This window comes from Anthonomus grandis, chromosome 8 (genome assembly GCF_022605725.1).
Source record: "Anthonomus grandis grandis chromosome 8, icAntGran1.3, whole genome shotgun sequence".
NCBI classification, from domain to species: Eukaryota; Metazoa; Arthropoda; class Insecta; order Coleoptera; family Curculionidae; genus Anthonomus; species Anthonomus grandis.
The window spans coordinates 26,065,827-26,089,563 of record NC_065553.1 but is presented as its reverse complement, the minus strand read 5'-3'; the positions used below and the strand labels follow the sequence as shown (position 1 = coordinate 26,089,563).

Genomic DNA, 23,737 nt, shown 5'->3' with positions numbered 1-23,737 from the left:
TTTTACCAATGAATGTACATTTACCCTCAATAATGAACCAAATGTTCAGAATTGCCGGTATTGGAGCCAAGAAAATGAACATCGCTTTGTTCATACTCGGATACAATATCCCCAAAAAACAAATGTATTCGTGGGAATTATCGGACACCATATCATTGGACCCTTTTTTATGGACTATAATCACAGCTGAAACCTATTTGGACTTATTTCAAAATCAAATTGGACCCGCCTTGGAATAAGTTGTTCAGGAATATCAAATGATCTGGTACCAAATGGATGCCCGGCCCATAAAAATCGATTTTTTTTTTAATTTTTACATAGAATGTTAAGTGTGGTCAAAATATTGATAAAAAAGTGAGGATGACTAAAAAAATACAAAACTTTGGAAATTATGAAGGTTTTTCTACATACGTTAAATACGTAATTATTGCCGGCTTGCACAAGGTTTTTTAGCTCTTGATTTTGCTATAATTAAAAAATATATATATTATATTAATATAAAAAACATATTATTATAAAAAACTTTTTGGGGGCTATTATTGTAAATTTATAGCATTTTTTACCGCTTTATACCCCTTTTAATTACATATTTTGTAATTTACACACAAGAAAAATAAAACAACAACCTTATTGACACAAATGGCAGTGGCTTCACTATGTCCCCAGTAGTATTTTTTGGTTTTGTCTGGAACACTTTTTAGTTAGATGGGTTGGTTGTGGACTCAATTTTAGATAATAAAGGTAGGTTTTACATAATATAGTTACATTTTACATTACATGAACAGGTGTTAAAAAAATAGGTATTATTTATTTTAATTATTATTTATTTAAATTATTTTATGTAATTTAATATATAATAAGATTTAATTTAAAAAAAAAAACATAATTTAAGATATTTAATTATTAATAGGTAAATAATAACGATGAGGTTTAATGTACATTAACTTATAGTCAAAACAATTATAGGCATTAGGAATAGGACTAAGGCATATTTTCGAATCATTATCCCATTCACTAAGTAGGGCTCAAAGGACTACCTAACCCACTATTTAGCGCCAACCCAAGGTTCCAATCCCTTTTTGCAATCCCAACTCCACATGTGCACCAACCACACAGTCCCACACATCCCAATACTTACCCATAATGAGACAGGACAGAAAATTACGATAATCGTACTAATCTTAAGTGACATTTGACAGTCTTTTTTATTTATGAATAAATCCGTATTTACATATTTGATATTCCTGATTTGCGTGTGGAAATTTGTGTTTATGACCTAAAGAAGTGATGTAAATCCTTCAAAGTTACAGAATTTTGTTACTTAGGGCTTTAAATTTAAATTAATAGCATATATAATGGTCAACGTGATGCCTAGTCGCAAATAGAGTGTGGTTAAGCCGGGTGTAATTGTGAATTATACGTAAGTAAAAAATTCTTTATAATTTTTAAAATTTTGCATTTTTTTACTTCATCTTCACTTTTGTTATCAATAAAATGTTCAAACTCAACATTCTATGTAAAAATTTTTAAAAAGAAATCGGTTTTTAGACGTCCCTTTAACTTTACCGGACCCGAAAATGCTTTTAACAGCAATATTATTGGTCCACAGTACCGGATACTTTGGCCAACCAGGTCACCTGATCTTTTACCGAATGACTTCTTTTTGTGGGGTCATTTAAAAAGTGTAATTTATAAAAGTGTAAAATTTGAGAATCTAAACCAGTTACAAAACGCTATTTCGTTAGAATGTAATAAAATTTCCCAAAATCAACTTAGTAACGTTAGAAATGAATTTTATGATCAGTTAGGATATTGTTTAGCTGTTATTGGGGGGTTGTTTGAACATTTGATTAATTGATGTTTTTATGTAATTCTCTATTATTTTTAAAAAAGTTATTGTAATTTATTTTATTTTTCCACACTTAATAAAATATTAAGAGTTCTGTTCTCTCTTTTTTTCGGATCTATTTTTGATCTTCTAAGTTAAGCATTTACAATTATTTATTGTAATGTCTTTGGACTCGAATTTACTAACAATAGGTTTAATGGTTGAAATGGACTAGATAGGCTTGATGGGAAAATAAATTGAAAATATTTCAGATACTGCTATTGGTTTTATTAAATTCTAAGTATGATAAAATTATTTTTTTAATAATCGATAATAATAATTGTTATTGGTTTAACTTCATCGTTATATTAAATAAAAGTTTAGATAAAAAAATAATGTTAACGTGTCTTACTTTAAATGTATGGTTGTGAGATTAATAAAACGAAAGAAAAAAAAAATATTTCTTGTATTCGGCTGTACGTCAGATTTGACAAAGCCTTATAGCAAATTGTTTGCTGGTGGCTGGTTTTACCTGAACCAAAAATTTGGTAATTTTGCAATTACATTTAATTGAATAATTCAAGATTCGCTTATTAAAATTTTTTGAAACTTTGCACGAGGGTTTGCCAGATTGGTCTCTTTAAAAAGTTATCTTAATTTTTTTCTATAAAATGTACAGGGAAACCAATAATTGACCCCCTTAAAATTTACATGGGATTTCCTATGTTCCGCTCGGCGACGCACCACCCGGTATGGCCAGCTTGGTGATACACTACCCGGTATATGGTTGCCTAGTGAAAGAAGCGGTTGAAACCAAGATTTGTCATGTATATTTTTATTTAGGTTACGGCTTAAACAGTATTATTGTGTGAAAGTAACCGAATGGTTTCATTCTATAGTGCCCATTGTATAACCAAGAAAATACTATGCTAAGTTATGTAACTTAGAACATTGAAAGGCTACAATTAGCCTTGCCCTAGAACTATCTATGGGCCGTTTGTTTGCTTGCAACATCTTTGATGCAATGATGCCAAATGCTTGTGTAGAAATGGCAAAAAAACACTTTATAATATCATAAAAATTTCTCACTTATTTTAACATAAATGTAATAATATTCCTCTGACAAAATAATAATATTCTTCTTTAATAAAATATGAAGCATATTCTTCTCATAAAATATGATAAAAGGAAACAACATTGCAACGCCGCTCGATCGCATTGTTAATTCCACCGACACAAGGAACCAGTGACGTCAAAAAATATTTACATGATAAATATTTATTATTAATACATTATGCTTTAAATTATAAACAATATTACCGTTTATAAACTCTTTATGAGTTTTTTTAACGTACTTCCTTAGAGTAAAGGTACTTACCTAATTAAAAGCATTTTTATGGAAATTAAACATTTCATAAATATAATAGATTTCTCAATAAGTTTTTATTATTCTATTATGACGACGGTTGTCCCTTGATATGATGGATGACACAGAACTTCACATATGCCGAATGTAAAAACAAAGCCGTTTGTCAAGATGACATTTCGCAAGATGACCTCAGCTTTTGCCTGCGGTGTTGCCATTTCAAATTTTTTAGAAGCGATTTAAAGAATGTTAATAATTTTTTTTGCTCTTAAGATGTTATTTTTGCGCTTAGAATAACATATGTAGTAGCGAGGGTTTTTAAAGACATAAAAATATAAAAAACTTAAATAATAATCCGGGAAAAACCGTAGGGTAGAATTAAGGAATATAAGCATGTAATAAAAACTAAGTAAATAGTAACAACCTTCTTACTATAGGTATAGTATAGGGTCCTATACTAGGACATTGTAAATTAAATTATTTTATGATAGGTTTTACTGAGTTATGATGGTTTTACTGATTTCCAGTAGGGCGTGAGGATGCGAGTACAGGTGTGAATATTAGAATATAAAGACTGTAGAAAATACCCATAAATTGAGAGCGAGGTAAGACTTCGGATGACTCCTCAAAATTTAAAAAACCGTCATTACAATCCCGCATTGATCCTAGACTTTCCAAACAACAAAAACCCCTCCAAACCCCGACCTGCGAGCTGGCAAAGCGCCGCCTCAGAGTGCGGAGCAGAGGTTCATTGAGGAACGAAAAAGGAAATTCGAGGAAGAAATTCAGGAAAGAGATCTGCGAATTAAGAGAGGAGAACAGGAAATCTACGAGATTAAGCTAAAAAATTCGCAACTCACTGAGACAATCGAACTCCTACAGTATAAAATAAAATCGTTGATCTCATTCTTTTAAGACGCAGATCTCTGACTTGAGTAGAAAACTCGAGGGGGTGTTGAACCAAAACAACGCCCTAATCAACAAAAATGCCAAACTCGAAGAGCATCTGACGGTTCTGGGCGGTCCGGTTATTAATCCTCAAGAACAAAAGAGAAAAAGAACCAGGGACGAACCAGCGAGCCTGTCTCCGTCTTCACAGGATGGAGGTGAGCTGGCGCCTGAACTGGTTCACCCAGTAAAAACATCAAACAGGGAGCCTGCCCCCTCAACATCGTCAGAATCTAACCAAAACCCAACCGTAAATCCCATTCAAAATCCCAAAAATCCATTACACATGCCCCTAAATAACCTATCCTTAGTGGGAAAGGGAAAAAAAGTTGATCTCAATATATCTAAAGTCCCGGGCCCACTTATATTTTGTGTCCCACTGGGCCATTTATTTTGCAAAAATAAAATTAAAATTTCAAAAGTACAGAGAGATAGAGAACTCACAAGACTCCTTAAGGAAGAGGGAATGGAATTCCATCGTTTTTTTCCTTGAAGAAGGCAGAAAATTAAATGTTATCCTGAGAGGACTTGACCAAAACTTTAAACTGGAAGAAGTTGAGGAGGAGCTCAGAATGATGGGGTCTGAGCCTGAGGAATTGGGTTGGCTTAAAACCGGCCCAGGCCGCAGAAGGCCCACGGCCCTAAACAAGATAAATAAGATAAACTCGATGATCTCGGAAAACCATTCTCTCAAGAAGCAGATCTTCGACCTGAATAGAAAGCTCGAGGAGGTGCTGAACTATAACAAGGTTATCAGGTTCCTCGTTCCTAAAGAGCAAGAGGCTGTGTTTGAGATTGAAAACCTTTTAAACATTAGGGTCCGTGTCGAGCGCTTAAGGACTCATACCATTGAGAATAGGAGGCAAATTGGGCAGTGTCATCGCTGCTAAGAATATGGTCACGTCATGAACAATTGCAACGCAAAGCCGCGTTGCCATAAATGCAAGGGCGATCACTTTTACGCAAACTGCGACAAGAACAGAGCAACCCCGGCAGAATGTTGCAATTGCGGTAGCGACAAAAAAAAACCCAAAAAAAAAAAGTTTCGCTGAGACCTTGAGAAAAACGACCGACACGGACTCTAACACCAGGAGGGCGAAGCCAAAGGATGGCACTTTATCATCGCACATGATAAAGCCCCCTCTAAGATAGAGTAGCCCCAGGCTAGATCTCGCCGCATTTTTGGTTAATAACTTTTGTAACTATTTTCGTAATATAAAGGCATTTATTATTATTATTATTATTATTATGAAACGTCCCGAGTTTCCAATCAAAAACACAAACCTCCTAAATCTTTTAAGTTTGCCTGACGGGATGTTGGAAAAGAAAATTGACAACCTGATGGCAAAACTTGAAAAATTAAATGCTAACCCGGCGATTAAGCTATTGCTTGGAGTTGAGGTCTAAGTTCTCGCAGTGTCCATTCGTTTCCTTACTAACATGTTCAAATCCTAGTTCCCATTTAGGGTCCGGTAAAGTTAAAGGGACGTCTAAAAACCGATTTTTTTTTGAAAATTTTTACATAGAATGTTGAGTGTGGTCAAAATATTGATAAAAAAGTGAGGATGATTGGAAAAAATACAAAATTTTGGAAATTATGAAGGTTTTTCTACATACGTTAAATGCGTAACTATTGCCGGCTTGCACAAGGTTTTTTAGCTCTTGATTTTGCTATAATTGGAAAATATATATATTGGGGCAATTTTGGAAATTTTTGGGTGCTAAAATTGTAAATTTATAGGATTCCTAATCACTTTGTACCCCTATAATTACATATTTTGTAATTTACACACACGAAATATAAAACAATAACCTTATTGACGAAAATGGGAGTGGCTTCACTACGTCCCCAGTAGTATTTTTTGGTTTTGCCTCGAACACTTTTTAGTTGAATAGGTTGGCTGTGGACTCAATTTTAGATAATAAAGGCATAATATACCTAGTTAGATTTTACATTATATGAACAAAATACATTTATCAGGTATTAAAAAATAGGTATTATTTATTTAAATTATTTGATATTTTATGTAATTTTATATATAAAAATAAACATTTTGAAAAAAAAACATAATTTAAGATATTTAATTATTAATAAGTAAATAATAACGATGAGGTTTAATGTACATTAACTTATAGTCAAAACAATAAATATCTTTAAATTCATTATAGGCATTAGGAATAGGAATAAGGCATAGGAATTATAGGCACAAACACGCGGGCGGGAGCCCCGCGTGTTTGTGCCTATAATTCCCATTTTCTAGCTATTATCCCATTCCCTAAGTAGGGCTCAAACGACTACCCAACCCACTATTTAGCGCCAACCCAAGGTTCCAATCCCTTTTTGCAATGCCAACTCCACATGTGCGCCAACCACACAGTCTGCCGCCCCATGTGCGCCCGCCTTGTATGCGCACACGGGGCTACCGCCCCGTGTGCATATTTTATGATTATATAAATAAACAAATACTTACCTATAATGAGACAGGACAGAAAATTACGATAATCGTACTAGTACAGTAGCCACTCCCAATAAATATGTGACATTTTGACAGTTTTATTTATGAATAAAACCGTATTTGCATATTTGATATTCCTGATTTGCGTGTGGAAATTTGTGTTTATCACCTAAGGAAGTGATGTAAATCCTTCTAAGTTGCAGAATTTTGTTACTTAAGGCTTTAAATTTAAATTAATAGCATATATAATGGTCAACGTGATGCCTAGTCGCAAATAAAGTGTAGTTAAGCCGGGTGTAATTGTGAATCATACGTAAGTAGAAAATACTTTATAATTTTTTAAATTTTGCATTTTTTTACTTCATCCTCACTTTTTATCAATAAAATGTTCAAACTCAACATTCTATGTAAAAATTTTCGAAAAAAAATCGTTTTTTAGACGTCCCTCTAACTTTAACGGACCCCCCATTTATACTAAAAACATAAAATCCACACAAAACCCTATCTAACCGTCATAAACCTATAACATCAGCATAAAGTACCGTAAAAGACCGTTACGTTCACACCCCGCCCGACCTTTTATCATCAGCTCAAAGTTCCGCATCCTGGGGGAGCGTGGTCTGCTCCGCAGGCTCGCGTCCAATAACATCACACCCAGACCTCATAAATACATGCGACCAAACCTATCCCGACCAGTCGGTTCCTACTCTCCGAGCGGGTCAAAAATCCAAGCACCTAGATGCGACCCAGAATTATAAAAAGATGGCGCCAAATCTCGACAGTACGAAATTGAGTGTTAGATCACATGACGAAGAGTTAACTCGCTGATGAATATTTTACTTTTTGTGAATAAAATCCACACTTCCCGCGATTTCATTATTTTATTAGTATTCCCAATACTACAGATATATCTATTTTTTAGTTCAAATCCTTACATCAATAAGTTAAATTAACATTATTATATGTGTTGATATATAGCTGAAAATTTCCAATTTTGAAAATGCGCGAAAACTTGACAACAGAGAATCAATGAATATGTTTGTAAACAAAACACTCCTCTTGCCCCTGTGCACATGTTGAACTCAAAGTTGTTGTTTAGTAATTCTAGCCAATGTTCTAAGTTATGTAAATATTACAATTACTGTGTTCCGTGAAACAATAAATGATTAAATAAATATTTACCTTTGGGCAGGCCGAAACTGAACCCGATAGGCGCCACGACAGCCTTCTCCGGTAACTTTTCCCCAGGTTTAAGGAGCGGATTAACTTTCGCCTCTCCGCCGACTGCCTTCAGGTCAGTCTTGTCACCGACCGCACCAAACGAAAAACCGGAGGACGTCGACACCTTATTATTGATGTCACTCGATTCAGTTTTTCCAAAACCGAAACTCGGTTTGTTTTCTTTTTCGGCGGTTTTCGGCGAACCAAAACTGAACGTGGGTGCTGGATTTTTTGACGTTTCCGTCACGTTGTTGCTCTTATTGGTTTCCCCAAAAGAAAACGTGGGTTTATTAGCGATTTGCTCTTCTTTCTCGCTGGTTTTCTTGGTTGCACCAAACGACAACGTGGGTGTAGAAACGGTTTTTGTTGGTTCTACTTTTGCTTCACTTTTACTTGTTGAACTGAAAGTGAACAACGGAGTGGTTTTCTGGGCAGCGTCACTCGTTTTCGTTTCCGGAGTTTTCTGTACAATTTCCGCTTTCTTTTCTTCAGCAGCACCAAACATTTTCTCGGTTGTTTTCTCACTGGTCTTCGTTGGCGTCCCAAAACTGAATGTGGAAGAACTTTTAGGCTCCTCTGGTTTCTCGTTTTGGAGGTCTTTTGGTGTATCCTCCTTATTTTGAGGCACCCCAAAACTGAACGAAGGCGTTTTAGCGGACGTGTCATCGGGTTGTTTACGGTTTTCCCCGAAAATCAGAGAAGCGTTCGTTTTCGGAGCGGTCGAGTCTTGTTGCTGAGGCGGAATGCCAAACGTAAAATTACCCGTCGCGGCTTTGTCTATGCCAAAGTTAAATTTAGGCGGCGATTTCTCTTTCCCATCCGAGGTTCCCGATGATTTTGCCGAAGGATTTGGAGTTTCGCAGCAGGGACATTTACTATCCGAGGCTTTGTTTCTTATCATGCAAACCTAAAATAAATATGGTTTTAATAAGATATTATGGTGCATTTATTTTCAGTTTTTACCCCGCATTCCCACTCGTCACTTTTCTTTTTAAATTGAGAACCAAAGTTTGAGGTTACGGCTGGTTGAACGGGTACAACAGGCTGAATGGGTGCAGCCGGTTGGGCCGTAGTAGCCGGTTGGGATTTGGGATTGGGTGCTTCACATGCAACACATTTCTGCACCTAAAAGTTGAAGATAAGTTCAAATCAAATCAAAAATTGTTTTATTGTATAAAGAGCTCATTATGTTTTCATTTACAAAGCTGTGTATAAAAAAAAATCAAGAAAAAAAATTACAATGTAGATTACTTGGAATACTGCAACATTTTTTTCAAATTCATTTATTGGTGCCAACATAATGGGCTTTAACAGCCCCTTCCTTGGGAGGGATGCTGAATAAAAAGCCTTTTGTTCCAGTATTATATGTATGTAAATATTATAAACTATGTAAATGTTATGGAACAATAAAATGATTTATTATTATTATTATTATTATATAATATTGTCAATAATTTAAAGTATAAGAAATGTTCCTCAATTAACAACATAACTTTTGTGGTTTCTAAAGTAAACTTAAGAATAAGAAAAAAAAGCTGTTCCAATGTTTAACTCCAAGTAGTTCACCTATAAATCGAATGATGGACCAAAGTAATGAATATATACAAAAATGTGATATAGATTTCTCCAATAGTTCTGTAGGACAAATTAGATCTGTGATTTTAGGTAGTTCAAAGTATAAGTAGTACACATATTTGTTTTAGAACCTGGTATGGTATGTTTTTTATATTTTTTTTAATATTGTTAATTTGTTTAGTTAGTATATTTTAGTTGTAGTCTTTCTTTTTCGCGCCTTTACTGGCTTAGTAAGCACTCTTAACATGTAATTACATTTCCAATGTGTTTGTGAGAGTGTAATAAATAAATAAATGAATAAATAAAATAAATAATTTTATTGCACTATTGGGTTAAGCCCGTTAATAAATAGATAAACTACTAACCTCTGGCTTATTCCTGATCATACAAATAGGACATTCCCAAGTGGTCTCGGCTGCCTTAGTGCCGCTCTGTCCCGCTGGCCATGAAAACGTTCCCATAGGCTGGCTTATAGTTTCTGGCACCTTAACAGTACTGGACTTCGTTTCACTTCCCGGCTTCTTTTCTTCACAGGCAGCACATTTCAGCAAATCCTGTTTGTTCCTTATCATACATGTGGGACACTCCCAAGTGTCTGCTGCAGGCATCTTTGGCACCAAGGGAAAAACCGGTTCACTAACCAATTTCGGTTTAGATTTAGCCGTTTGACAGGCGATACATTTCACTTGATCGCCTTGGTTTTTGATCCAGCATGCCGAACATTCCCACATTGGTTCTGATTTAGATAATTGACTCATATTCCCGTTGTATTTTTTTGGTTTAGGACCGTCATCTTTGTCCTGATCGTGAATGCTTCGGCGTTTTTTTACTAAGGGCTCGCTAAACTTGAAATTATTCAGTGCCTTAATTGGTTTCAGGTATTCTGCTAAAACCAGCGGTGCGGCAAATTTGAATTCTAAGTTTGGACTATTTTGGGGTTTTTCTACAGGTTCTGAATGTTTTGTTGCAACTTCTGGAACCTTTTGCGCAGTGCTTACTGGAGGGGCGAATATAGGAGTGTCGAATTTCGGTAGGTCTTTAATAGGCAAACTAACTGGATTTAACCTGACTTCAGTTACATAGTCGTCCACGTGTAACCTTTGCCTAACAGAGCTGATTTTCGTTTTCATTTTGTTGGTGTGTTTCTCATTTTCCTTGTGAACTGGAATCTGGTATTCACTAATTGGTTTGCTTTGCATGGCTACTTGTCTGGCTGCTTCAGTTGATTCTTGAAGTTTATTTTTGCCCCTTATTAATGAGCTTACGCTAGGGACTTGTAATTCCCTAGTCGAAGCATTTCTGGTCTCCTTGACAAGGTAGGGGTTTGCCCCAATATACCTTGAAAGACTTCCTTCGCTTTTATGTTTCTTTGAAGTGACTGGGACTTTTTTAGCATCACTTACAGGAGAGCTGTATTGCTCTAAAACATCCAATATTTTTCGAGCAGTATTTCCCAGGTGCTGATCTGGTTTCTTTTCTACCAGGTTTACAGGCTTGATGTTGACACTTTTCCTATGGGTTTTTTGAGGAACAATTCTACTTCTCTTGTAAGCTGAGGCCCCTCCATATGTTGTTGGTCCATTGTAAAATGGAGAAGAGAGTATTCTTTTTGATGTTAAGGTTCTATCTTCAAAAGAGGTAGAACCAAAGGCTGTATAATTAAATGAAGGCATCCGCGAAGTTAAATTGGAATTTTTGTGTGATTCTGATGTTTTATTTGAGAAAAGTTGACTGATACCTGAAACATCAGGGAAATTTTCATTAGACTCTACTTTTATTGATTTAATTGATTTTAATTTTTTTTGGTCAAAATTCAAACTTACTGGTACTCTGGAACAGTGATCTTGTTTTCTGTCGGTTGTCTGTTGGTGAGGTCTGTTTTGAGCTTTCCTGACTCACTATTTCCCTGCTACCTAATCTCCCTGATGAGTATCCACTGGTAGACTCCTCACTGTCTGAGTTTTGGTCCTTGTGAGTTGACTCAATAGGGCCTACAGTAGTAGAATTCCTTTGATTGCTATGTGGAAGATGTTCTGAAAATAATTTAGGTTTTCATTTGAACCTATTATTTAGGGCGTTTTTGTTATACAATATCACAAATAAACTGAACCATAATATGAAATAAAAGAGGATGAACCACATAAAGATGTAAGGCATTTAAAAATCTAAATGTAATTTGTATACAGAGCATTGGTTGGTTGGTTTTGTTATTCCCGGTGAATCAAAATTAAGTGCCAAAATTTCAAGGGCGTATTTACCAGCCAAAAATGACAAGTTTTTTTTATAAAAACGTATGTCCTAACTTGCTTCGTTTTCTAGATACAGAGTGTAAATTTTTTTTCTTATGAATGCAATGCTTATTATTCATTTTTTTTATCTTTATTAAAAAAAAATCTCTAACAGGAGTTTATATGGGGATTTTACTGAAAGTAGGGACCAAACGGCAAGTGACAATTAGAGTAAAATCAAAAATTACTGCAAATGACGCTTATATTCCGGCGAATTCCTCACTTGATGCTAAACGCGTACTTAACAATGGTAAAGAAATGTGTGTAAAACTTGTGTGAATTCCAATTTTTAAACAAATAAATATGGTTGGAAATCAGAGTACGGAAATATGCAATAACTGCGATAAAGTAGTGGACAATGATCAAGTGTATATTTGCGATCTTTGTGCGGCAAAAATACACAAAAAATGTATGAACTTATCGTCTTCGGAAATAAAATGTATGCCATTGCAAAGAAGAGTTTTAGTGCTGTTATGCTTTAAGTGCAAGGAAGTTTTAGGAAAAACTCCAGAAATGTTTAATTTGATGAAAGAAATGAAAAATGAACTAGTAAACCTAAAAAGTGAAGTAACTGAACTTAGAAAAGAAATCAATATTAACAAGAAACAACAAAATACCTATTCTGATATTGCAAAAAGGGGCCAAACAATAATGGGAAATAAACCATCTCAATTTCCTACATTAATTATGAAATCCAAAAGTGGTTTAGACTCTGAAAAAACACTAAAACTAATCCAAGAAAAAATAAATCCTAATGATCTGAAAATAGGAGTGAAAAATATTAATAGCACAAAAAATGGAAATATAATTGTTAAATGCAACACAAAAGAGGAAATAGGATCACTGAAAAAAGCAATTGAAACAAAATTAGGACACACAGTGGAGGCTAACATACCGAAGAAGAAAAGGCCACAAGTTAAAATTGTTGGATACACAGGGGACGGAACACCAGAAATCATTGAAGACAAAATAAGACGTCAAAACCATTGGATAATGCAAAATGATGAATTTACAGTAACTTACATCAAAAGGAACGAACAAAAAAAGTTCTCAATTATTTTCCTGGAGTGTGAACCGGAGGCCTACTGGAAGTTTATTGGCTCAGGAATGGCCTGTATTGGATGGAATCGTTGTGCTGTGTATGACGATGTTCCATTTACAAGATGTTATAAATGCCAAGGATACAATCACAAAAGCAATGTTTGTAATAATAATACAGCATGTGGAACCTGCGCGGGTGAGCACGAAACAAAAACATGTAAAAGTGTTCAACACAAATGTTATAACTGCATCTCAGCAAACAGAAAATATAATTTAAACCACAATGTTGAACATACAGCCCTAGATAGCAATTGTCCATCAACAAAATATTTTCTTGAAAGCACAAAGAAAAAGATTGACTATGGAGAATAATGGTTGTAATTAATCAAGAAGACCTTCTGAACAAAATGGATGGAGATGACAATATCTTAACTAAGACGGTGGATAGCAGTATGTTGCATAATGAAATAAATGTAAATGCAAGTATTTTTAATTTGGTACATGTAAATATTAGAAGTGTAAGAAAAAATTTCAACAATTTAATTCTATTGTTAGAAAATTTTAATTTAGGCTTTACAGACATAATTGTATTAAGTGAAACTTTTCAAGTATCCTCAAAGGATGACTTTAATATAAGGGGTTATCTATAATGAAGGCAAATACAATAAAAATGATGGAATCATAATTCTGATAAAACCTGAATTGGACCCGGTGTTCTCCACAGTAATATTGCCGAAATCTCAAGTCACTTTGGCTAGAGTAGTATGTCATATCAAGGATATTACTGTGGGAGTTACAGCCGTGTATAAGCCACCTCCTATTTCAAAAGATCTTTTTATTCAGGATTTGGAAGAATTCTTAAGTTTAAATAACAATAATCAACAACTAGAAATATTTACTGGGGACATTAATATAGATCTATTAAATCTTGAAGATAATAATGTTATTAAGTATTCAACTGTAATGTCACAATCGGGCTATTTATCTTATATAAATTCAATTACAAGACCAGACACCAAAACTAATTTAGATCACATTTTCTTAAAATGTAAAAATATTTCTTCCACAGAGTTTAAATCATTTGTTTTAGATAGCTGTCTAACAGATCATTTTCCAGTAATGATAAATGTTGCCTTTAAAGATAAAAATTTCCGAGCTGTCACCCAAAAAACAGAATCTAATAAAAAATCAATAGACATACATAATCTTAAAAGACTGTTAAATGAACAAGACTGGACGTTAATAAAAGAAATAGACAATCCTGACCAAGCAATGAGCACTTTTTTTGAAATCTATACAAACCATATAAAAAGCTCCGAAAGCCACTCTTTATATTACAAGAAATACAGAAAAATTAAAAAATGGATTACCAATGTTTTAATAGCCTCAATCAAACATAGGGACAAACTAAAACGAAAACTATTAAAAAATTATAATGTAGAACTAGAAAATGAATATAAAAATTATAGAAACCATTTAAATAAAATTATATCAATTCAAAAAAGAAATTATTATAGAAATAAGATTAATAAAAATAAAGGTAATATGAAGAAAATGTATGAAGTAATAAGAGATGCAACGAATCAAAAACAGACAGAAAAACTTCACATTAAAATAAAAAATGAAAATGGGGAAAACTTCCAAGATGAACATCAAATGGCAGACTTTTGTAATCAATATTACACAAATATTGGTATTCAGATGGCAGAAAAAATCCCACAACCTCAAAACCCACGTAGCCTGGAGAACCCTATTACACAATCTATATATTTGACACCTATTACCCATAATGAACTAATAAAACCCATTAACAACCTGAAAAATAAAAGTTCCGCAGGTTTTGATGGTATATCGGCTAATCTGATTAAACAAACACACATAGAAATTCTAGAGCTACTTATTCACATCAGTAATCAAATCTATAAGACTGGACATATACCTTCAAGCTTTAAATTAACAGTTGTCACTCCGATTCATAAATCAGGACCCAAAAATGTTGTCAGTAATTACCGGCCGATAAGCTTAATAACCCGGTTCTGTTTATAATATACTTAAACTCTCTCCTTAAAACAAAACTTAATAATGGAGAAATTATTTCATACGCAGACGACACAGCATTACTTTTTAATGGTACAGACTGGGATCAAACAAAGCAGTATGCCATAGAAGGCCTTAATCAAGTAAAAAATTGCCTGGAAACATTTAAGCTAAGTTTAAATGTCACCAAAACCAACTACATTACCTTTTCACTAACTGCAGCAAATAGACCCAATTTTTCTCAGTTTTCTATTGATAGATATAATCAGATCAAGGAAACAGCTCATACTAAGTATCTCGGGATATATGTGGATCAGAATCTTAAATGGCATGTACATGCAGATTATCTGGCAAATAAACTAAAAAAATTGATTTATAAATTTTATATACTTAGAACGTTTCTAAATATTAAGGAACTTATTATAATTTATAAATCACTCACTGAGTCAATTTTAAGATATGGTATTTTAGTATGGGGAGCATTATATAACAATGCTTTATATAAATTAACTATTGTCCATAAATATATCTTGAAGACTATTTTTAACAAATCAAGGCTTTTCCCTACAAATCAACTTTTTACAGAACAAGCAACTAATATAAGGACATTATACATTACAACAATATGTACATATATTCATTTTAAAACTCACATAAGAAACCATATAAATCATATCCATAATACAAGATCAAGGGCTAGAGGTGATTTATACATTCCTAGCAGTTTAAAAAATATAAATTTAAAATTCTTTGTATACTTAGCACCAAAAACCTATAATCTTCTGCCTTGCACATTAAAAAAATTAAAAAATAAATCAAAATTTAGCAAGGAATGCAATAAGTATGTTCATAACCATTACCAAGATTTTGCCACTGTTTTCTAATGTAGGATAGTTAGTTTTTATACTTGTATATAATATGTAATAACAAGTGTTATGCAATTGTTGAGAGACGTAGGTGTTTAGGACTAAAAGGACAAAAATATTTCATTTAAAACTAGGACAAAAAATATAAAATCGAGAGCAGGATTTATCACAATAGTTTTAAGGTTAGTTAAGCAAGTTTATTATAATTCGGAAAATAGAACCAACTTTTTTTTGAAACAACAGCGCACACAGGTGTGTTATGAACACCTAGGCGTTAATTTGAGATAGATACAGTGTAATAATATATATATTTTTTTTTTGTTCGTACATAATTTTTCTTTTTATAAAATTACTGTAAATAAATGTGGCCCTCCAAATAATAAAAATAATAAATAATAATAATATAGCTTATGTGACATCTTCTAGTACTCCTGAGAAGCAAGGGATAAAAGGAAATTGAAACACTTAAAAAAAAATTACATTAAATCTCAAAACCTAACTTGTAATGATTTCAATGATTATTTCTTAAATGCTGCCAACAGCATTGTAAATAGTAAGCCTGAGTCAGATACATATCCTTTGAATCTTGGTGGAATTTTACATGTGAGGGGGTCAGTTTTAATAAATCTATTTAAAAATTATAGGCATAATATTAGGTATATTTATGGTTTTAATGTGAAAGTTCTTTAATCATATGCCTTTATGCTTATGCATTATTCAAGATGATGCAGGAAACTATAGGCCAATGTTTCTTCTTCCTATTATATCAAAAATGTTTGTCTGATCAGATGGTGCAGTCCTCTGAGGGAAATGGGCTATTTAGAAAGAGTCAATTTTGGTTCAGGAAAAACAGGAACATGACACAGAGAAATATAAAAGTTAATGACATGAAAGCTTTTGACTGTGTCAACCATTGAAGCTTAAATTCTATAATTTAAATCAAAAGAGTATCTGAATTTAAGAATATTACTTAACTGACAGGTATCAAAGGATCTGTGTGGTGTAGAGTCATCAAAGCAGGAAATAAAAATTGGCATTTCTCAGGGTTCCATTCTCAGCCCCATACTCTTCTTAATTTTTATTAATGGCTTACTGCCTATCTATTAATGGTCTGCTAATCTAACTTGCACTAAATTTTTATATGTAGGAAATACCAGAAAATATTTGCTACATTTTTACTCATAAAGAGATAAAAAGACTGTTATTGTATTATTTTGTTACGTAGTGCTCATTTTTTGTCTTCTTTGTTTTTTTACAAGCTGTGCTATTTATATGACCATGACTGTAGATTTTTTTTCACAATAAAAATGTACATTATCAAAATATAGAAGAGTTAAAGATAACAATTAACTGTATATCAGTTTAGTAATATAAGAACCTTGCACTTTTAAAACTTGCGCCTTTAAAAAAACTCTAATACAGTTTTTCTGTAAAATATACAAGGGAGTCAATATTTGAAAGTATACAAATTTATATGGGATTTCCAATGGTCAGCTTGGTGATGCACCACCATGGTATATTGGTGTCTGTAATTAGCCCCTGGACTGTTGATAATTAATAAATAAATAAGTTTTTTCAATACTATACACCTCAAGAAGATCTCTTACGACAGTAAAGTCTTACCATGTTCAATTCAATTACGTACCTTCAAAATTATTGTCAGCCCTCAGAGCAGTACTATTTAACATTTGCCTTGTCTGATATCCACTAGGTCCTGCCACTGGCTCTGGAAAATTCCTATACAATGGCTTCTTCACATTATTCCCTGATGAGATGGGACTAAGAAATTCACTGACATTGAGGCTCAAAGATTCCTTTGTCGGGGGCAATTTGGTGCGCTTTGATGGTGGCTGCAGCTCCTGTAAATCTTCTTCTTCATCTGAATCTTCTTGTCTTCTTCTAATAGTTGATACTGGTGTTGAATCATTTTGTTTCTTAAACCATTTTGATAATGGGGTGCTTATGAATTCTGAGACATTCTTCCTTAGTTTTCCTACCAATGACTAAAAAAGAAATTGGTAGTTAAGAGATGAGCCCGTCTAGGATGAACTCAGAAATAAGCATTTTGGTTATTAAGGGGTATAGATTTCAGTTTATAATTGCTGTGAAACTGAGCATGTGACCCAAATAGGAAAATATGCTGCCTTACAAGTGAAAACACCTTACAAGAATGCTGCTTACTTATTACATTAGGGTCTGGCAAAGGTGATTCATTTAGTAGAAATATATCTAGTTAAGGCTTTAAAGATAAGAAAACTTTAAAAAGCAATAAAATGATTAAAGATAGGTGTCAAAGGATCGCTCTGAAGCCACCCATCAAGGTTATGATACTCTTGTTGTCAAAATTCGTGTTTCTAGTCAGGGACAATGTAAATAAACCACCACAACGTTGAATATAAATAGTTTTAACGGTTTAATTGGTTCGAATGGGGTATAAAGTACAAAAAAGCCGAAAACTTAAAACTATAAATAGACCTGAGTGAGTACGCGCCAATGCCAAAACGCAGGACCCTTTTTACCTTTTCGTTCCCGTTCTCCGCGTCCTGGCTCGAATTCAGTTCGCTATCGTTCAGGTCCATGTTTTATCACTAATTAAACACTTAACACGCGGAAATTACGGCGAATTGTTTAAAAAATATATTTAACATCTTTTTCGGCGACGATACTTTCACTTCACATCGACACGCGAGGATTAAAGATGGCCGGCCTTCAACTCAACCGCCAGTGCTGCCATTTTGAATTTTGTTTGACATTTGTGACAGGTGTCACCCGTCACTCCCGCTTACTCGGATACATGTTGAGTAAAATATGGAATGCGCCGTTGCCGGTTTTCTTTAAGGCAGTTTATGTATTATTCAATTACATAGTTCAATTAAGCTAACGTTAATGTTTTTTTCCTAAATTAATATTCAAGTGGCAGTTTCATAAAACCATTCACATATGATCATTAATATGAGCGATACCAACATTGATATTCTAAACTTTAAAAAAAGCCAATAGTTCAGTGAATGTTTGCAATTATCTAAATATTCCCTCTGCGCGTAGTTTTAAAAGTAAAATTATTAATGCTAGATGAGCTGATGGTAAATGTATTGACAATTTCTTGATAAAATCAAACATCAAAAGCAGTTATAAATGGTTGTTATTCAGACCACTCACCAATTTTACTTAATATTAATTTGCAATATAACAATACTGCCTGTAATAGATATCTAAACAAACTGGAAAAAAAAAAGATATTATTTAGAAGCTGTAGAATAGCCAACCCAACATATATGCAAATGAATTAATTGACTTATTAAAGAATAAAGAAATATGTTGGTATTGATAAGGTAGAGAAGTATATTAGCTATAAATGTAGACGTATAAAGAATTGGTTGTCATTTGGTCTCTTAAATTCTGTAAGACAGAGAGATCCTTAAAAGAAAATCTGCCAGTAACCTTAATGACTTAATAACTAAACAAACCTTTATAGAATACAGAAAACTACTTTCTAAATTTCAAAAGTATTTTTGATCAAAGCAGTAAACGTAGAAGGAAGCGTGCAATATAATAGCAACAAATGAAATATCTTATAAACCAATAATATCTAGAGTTTTGGAAGAAACCGGAACACTTCTACTTGGAGAGGATGAAATTGTCAAACCGTTTAATAGATATTTTAGGAAAATTGAAGAAATAATGGCTGCAAAAATTTAAAAACCACAAAATATCCGTACAATAGAAAATCCGAAAAATATCCAAAATATTACCTTATTTTTAAGAACTTTAATAGAATCTGAACATATTAATATCATTCACTCTCTAAAAAACAGTGAATCAAATATTGGCGACGAAGTTTCCAACAACATAATAAAAATTGTCCGCCGCTATTTAATTACTTTTACACCTCGTTAATTTCATTTTCCCTACAGGAATCTTTCCCGGCATACTTAAAAACACAATAATTGTTCCTTTGCACAAAACAGGTTCCAGGGATATTTTTCAGATATATAAGACCATGCACTAACCAATAATATAGGCAAAACTGTTGAAAAATCTATGAATTTAAAACTGACCGATTTTATTACTACACAAATAAATTGTTGAACTCAGGGCAATATGGCTTTAATAAAGATGGAGCATTGAAGATGCACTTTCCAGTGTAGTCGATCACATTGTTACGGTCTTTAATGCACGAGTGAAGTGTATGATAGAGTTTTTAGATTAAGCCAAGGCCTTTGTGTGCCACATCACATTACTGGATAGACGTTAACCTATAGGATGTTTAACAATCATATTTAAAGAATAGAGTTCAGCAGGTTAAAATTAGAGAATTCTTTTGCACACTTGCATACTTTTTCGGTTGTATACATGGCATTTTTTGGTTTTACCCCATGATACTGTGGTGTACTAGTCTGACGACACAGTGGAATTGGACTGCCGCAACGAATATATTTGCAATAAGATTTGAAAACTGATGTATTTAAGTTCTATACTTTAATTTTTAAATAATTAATCAATACAAACCACTACTATTGAATTTTTATCGGTACAGAGAAGCATGTTATACTGCGCCCAAAATATACTTATAATGCGTTTCCACAAAATTAAAAAAATTAAAAGACATGTAAATATTCGGTTGTTGAAACTTGGTGAATATATATTACAAGTGTTTAACACTGTTACATGATTGTTTTTGAAATGTAAAAAAACTTATTATTTATTTTATATGAAAGTTTTTTTATATGTGGTTCTTTAAAATCAAGTACTTCTGTAAAGGGTTTATTTAAGTTGTAACTAAAATCATATTTGCTGCGATATGTGATTATAAATTAAATACAACCTTGTTGAGAGCTCTGTCTATAGAACTACGTTTAGATCAGAGATATAGAATAAACTATAAAAACCTACTGTACGCGGTTTATCTATGAACTATCTACCTATGCCTTCCTTGAGTCGTTTTTTTCACTTGAGACATCTTTATTTAATAAGAATATTATCATCTTGGAAGATTTTAACATTTCCTCAAGTGGTACTAATTCCCGACCTAGTGTTAAACACCAAAATCTTTTAAATTTTTGTGATTTATTTAATCTAAGGCAATATAATAATATCCCCAACTCGCTTAATTGCTTCTTAGATCTAGTGTTTTCTTACTTCAACACTAACATCATAAGAATCAACGAACTTCTAGTATACGAGAATGTATATCATGCTGCTCTTGTTACACATCGCCCAGAGCGATGGTTTTCGAGAAAATTGAAGGTAAAGAGTTTGCGCTGATGGGTTGTTAACTGGTTAATAAACATGAACTTATGGAGTTTCAAAAATAATCAAGTAGTTAATTATTGATTCAAAAATTAAAATTTAATTTTTTAAAGCACTTTATAGCTTTAAAAAATTAAATAAACCAAATACCTAACCTTATTAAATAAGTACTTATTTGATTTATTGAAGGAATGTGGTTTTATCACTTTATTTTCGATGAAGCTGGGTTTACAAAAAATGGAATGTTCAATAACCATAATACACATCACTGGTCCGATAAATATCCTTATATTGTTGTGGAAACTCGACACCAAATTCGATTCTCAGTTAACGTTTGGGCGGAAATTATTGGCGATAGGCTTTTTCGACCATTTTTTGTACCCTCTCTGAGGTTAATTTTATACCCTTCAAATATTTACTCGAAAAGGCATTACTTCTTATAATAATAAACATTTTAGGCTAAGTGGTCAAAGTTACCTTAATTTTCTAATATATGATCACTTTTGGAGATCACAGAGGCAGATCATGTATTTTATGCATGAGGGTGTACCAGCTTATTTTCCGCTAGCGGTGAGGACGCGTGGTCCACAGGCTTGGCCAGCAAGATCACCAGATTTTAATCCAGTAGATTTCCACTTCTCGGGCCCCTCGAAAACTTTGATATACTCAGTGCCAATTAATACTGAAGAGCAACTACGGCAACGCATTATTGACTGTTCAACGTACGACACCAGGGATATTCTACAAGATACGCAGATTGTGGAGAAGAAGAGCAGATCTGCATTAAAATGAATGGTGGTCACTTTGAACATCTATATATATATATATATATAGATGTATATATAGATATATATATATATAAAAGAGTTTGTCCTGACTGACTGACTCATCATCGCAGAGCCCAAACTACAATAGCTAGAAACGTGAAATTTTGCCAACGGGTTCCTTTTATAATGTAGGCATCGGATAAGAACGGATTTTTCGAAATTCCACCAATAAGGGGTAAAAAATAGGAAAATTGTTACCCGTGACCTCGAGAACTAAGGGGGCGTGGCTTCGGAGTTTGAACGGAGACTGCCCGCACTAACGAGTCGCAGGCATCAACTAAAGAAAAAAAAATTAACTGCAACAATGTTTTTTTATAAAGTAGGCCCCGGATACGAACGAACTTTTTGAAATTCCACCGATAAGGTGTGTTAGCGATATGATAAATATCGCATAGCGGCATTAAACTGATTAATAGATACGATTGAAAAAGTGCCTCTGTATTATTTATATTTTGGTAGACATAACAACAAGGCGGGTCCATGCGAGACTGATACCCGAGAGGTGACTCGACTCAGTCTTAGCGCTCGCTCTTCATCTAACGAATCATTTTTAAGAATATTTGTGTCTTGGTTTAATAATAATTATATTATATTAATCGCGCCCCTTGACCTCAAGAAAAACGGCGTGGCAATTGTCGGTTGCATGTACTATCAATGAGGCGAAGCTTCGGATTTTATTTTTGTGTATTGTGGGTTGCATTTACTATTATTGGAGGCCTTCTTCGACTTTTCTTTTATTTTCACGCGAGCAACGCCGCGGGCATTCAGCTAGTTTACTATAAATGAGTTAAGAAATGCATTATTTTAATAAGGAATTTTGCTAATTGGTTTAAAAATGGTTTTTTAAAGCAATAAGATGTTGTAAAAATCATGAAATCTTATTTTTTCATTTACCTATTTAATAACTACTTGGTTATTTTTCAAACTCCATAATTTGCATAAGTTTATGTTGATTAACCAATTAGCAAACCATCAGAGTAAACTCTTTGCCTTCCATTTTCTCGAAAATCATCGCTGTGGACTATGTGCAACAAAAGTACCTTTCTTGTAGGAAAAGGGATGTAGTTTTCAAAAAATGAACCGACAATGCAAAAAAAAAACCTTCATGAAACAACCCTTTACCCTTGCAAAAACTATACCGATTTTTCAAATAATTTTTCAGTATCACCATTTGATTTAGGGCCAAAATTTATTTATTTTTTTAAATCATTTATTAAATTCACCCTTTTAGTGCCCCTAAATCCCTTATTATGCATTTTCTGCCCTATTCTTATAGGAACTTTTTTTTACTATTTTTAGAATTATTATGAGTCGTCCGTGTCGATTTGAAACTTTTATGGAATTTTTTTTTTGAGGACTGTAAGAGACTGGTTTACAAAATGGTGTGTTGTATCGTATCATAGAACTAAGACAACTGATGATATTTCACTTAAGCAAAAAGCCCAACTGAATTCAATCAATGTTAGGTTTTGTGAAAAGAAACTGCCACCTATTTAATGATCTTTCAGCAATTAAACTTCTCTTTTATAGTTTTATTAGATCGAGACTTGAATATAATTCTATTGTTTGGACTCATCAATGTCATGCTAGTCCTTTAGAGGAAGTTCAGAGAGTATTTCCTAAGTATTTGGCCTAACGCGAGGATGCAATTTACGCGTTAATGTGATGATATGAGTGTTGATCGTGCTGTTCTTTGGTGTTAAATCTTTGGTTATTGGTTACACCTAAAAAGCTTAACAGTTTTTTGTAGAACCTTATTAATAACAAAATAGATAGAACATTTCTTCTAGCACAACTATCTTTCCACATAATATAAGCTATGTTTTGCTCTTAGTCAGCCAAGATCTAATATTCTTTAGAATTATGCCGTTTTTGTTAAAACGGCAATGTGTAAAAGCTTTAATTGTGTTGCTGTGGATTTGCTACCATATACCAGAGATTCTTGGTAAATGTAGGGGCTCTTCTTTATTTAATATAGTTCATTAAGTAATAACTTAATTCCCATTTCATTTATACTAGTCGGTCTACATGATG

The 23,737-nt window shown here is 33.3% G+C and overlaps 1 protein-coding gene across 1 annotated transcript in view; it reads right to left on the bottom strand.

Moving 5' to 3' along the window:
* LOC126739394 (nuclear pore complex protein Nup153) overlaps positions 1-18,371 on the bottom strand; it is an 84,578-nt gene extending 66,207 nt beyond the window's left edge. The window contains exons 1-6 of the mRNA XM_050445059.1: positions 18,146-18,371; positions 17,272-17,629; positions 11,218-11,427; positions 9,760-11,132; positions 8,783-8,944; positions 7,781-8,726 (exon numbers count right to left, since the gene is read on the bottom strand). Coding sequence (XP_050301016.1) covers positions 7,781-8,726; positions 8,783-8,944; positions 9,760-11,132; positions 11,218-11,427; positions 17,272-17,629; positions 18,146-18,205 — 3,109 coding nt within the window. The 5' untranslated portion in view covers positions 18,206-18,371. The remainder of the gene's footprint in view (positions 1-7,780; positions 8,727-8,782; positions 8,945-9,759; positions 11,133-11,217; positions 11,428-17,271; positions 17,630-18,145) is intronic.
* Between the last annotated feature and the right edge of the window lie 5,366 nt (positions 18,372-23,737).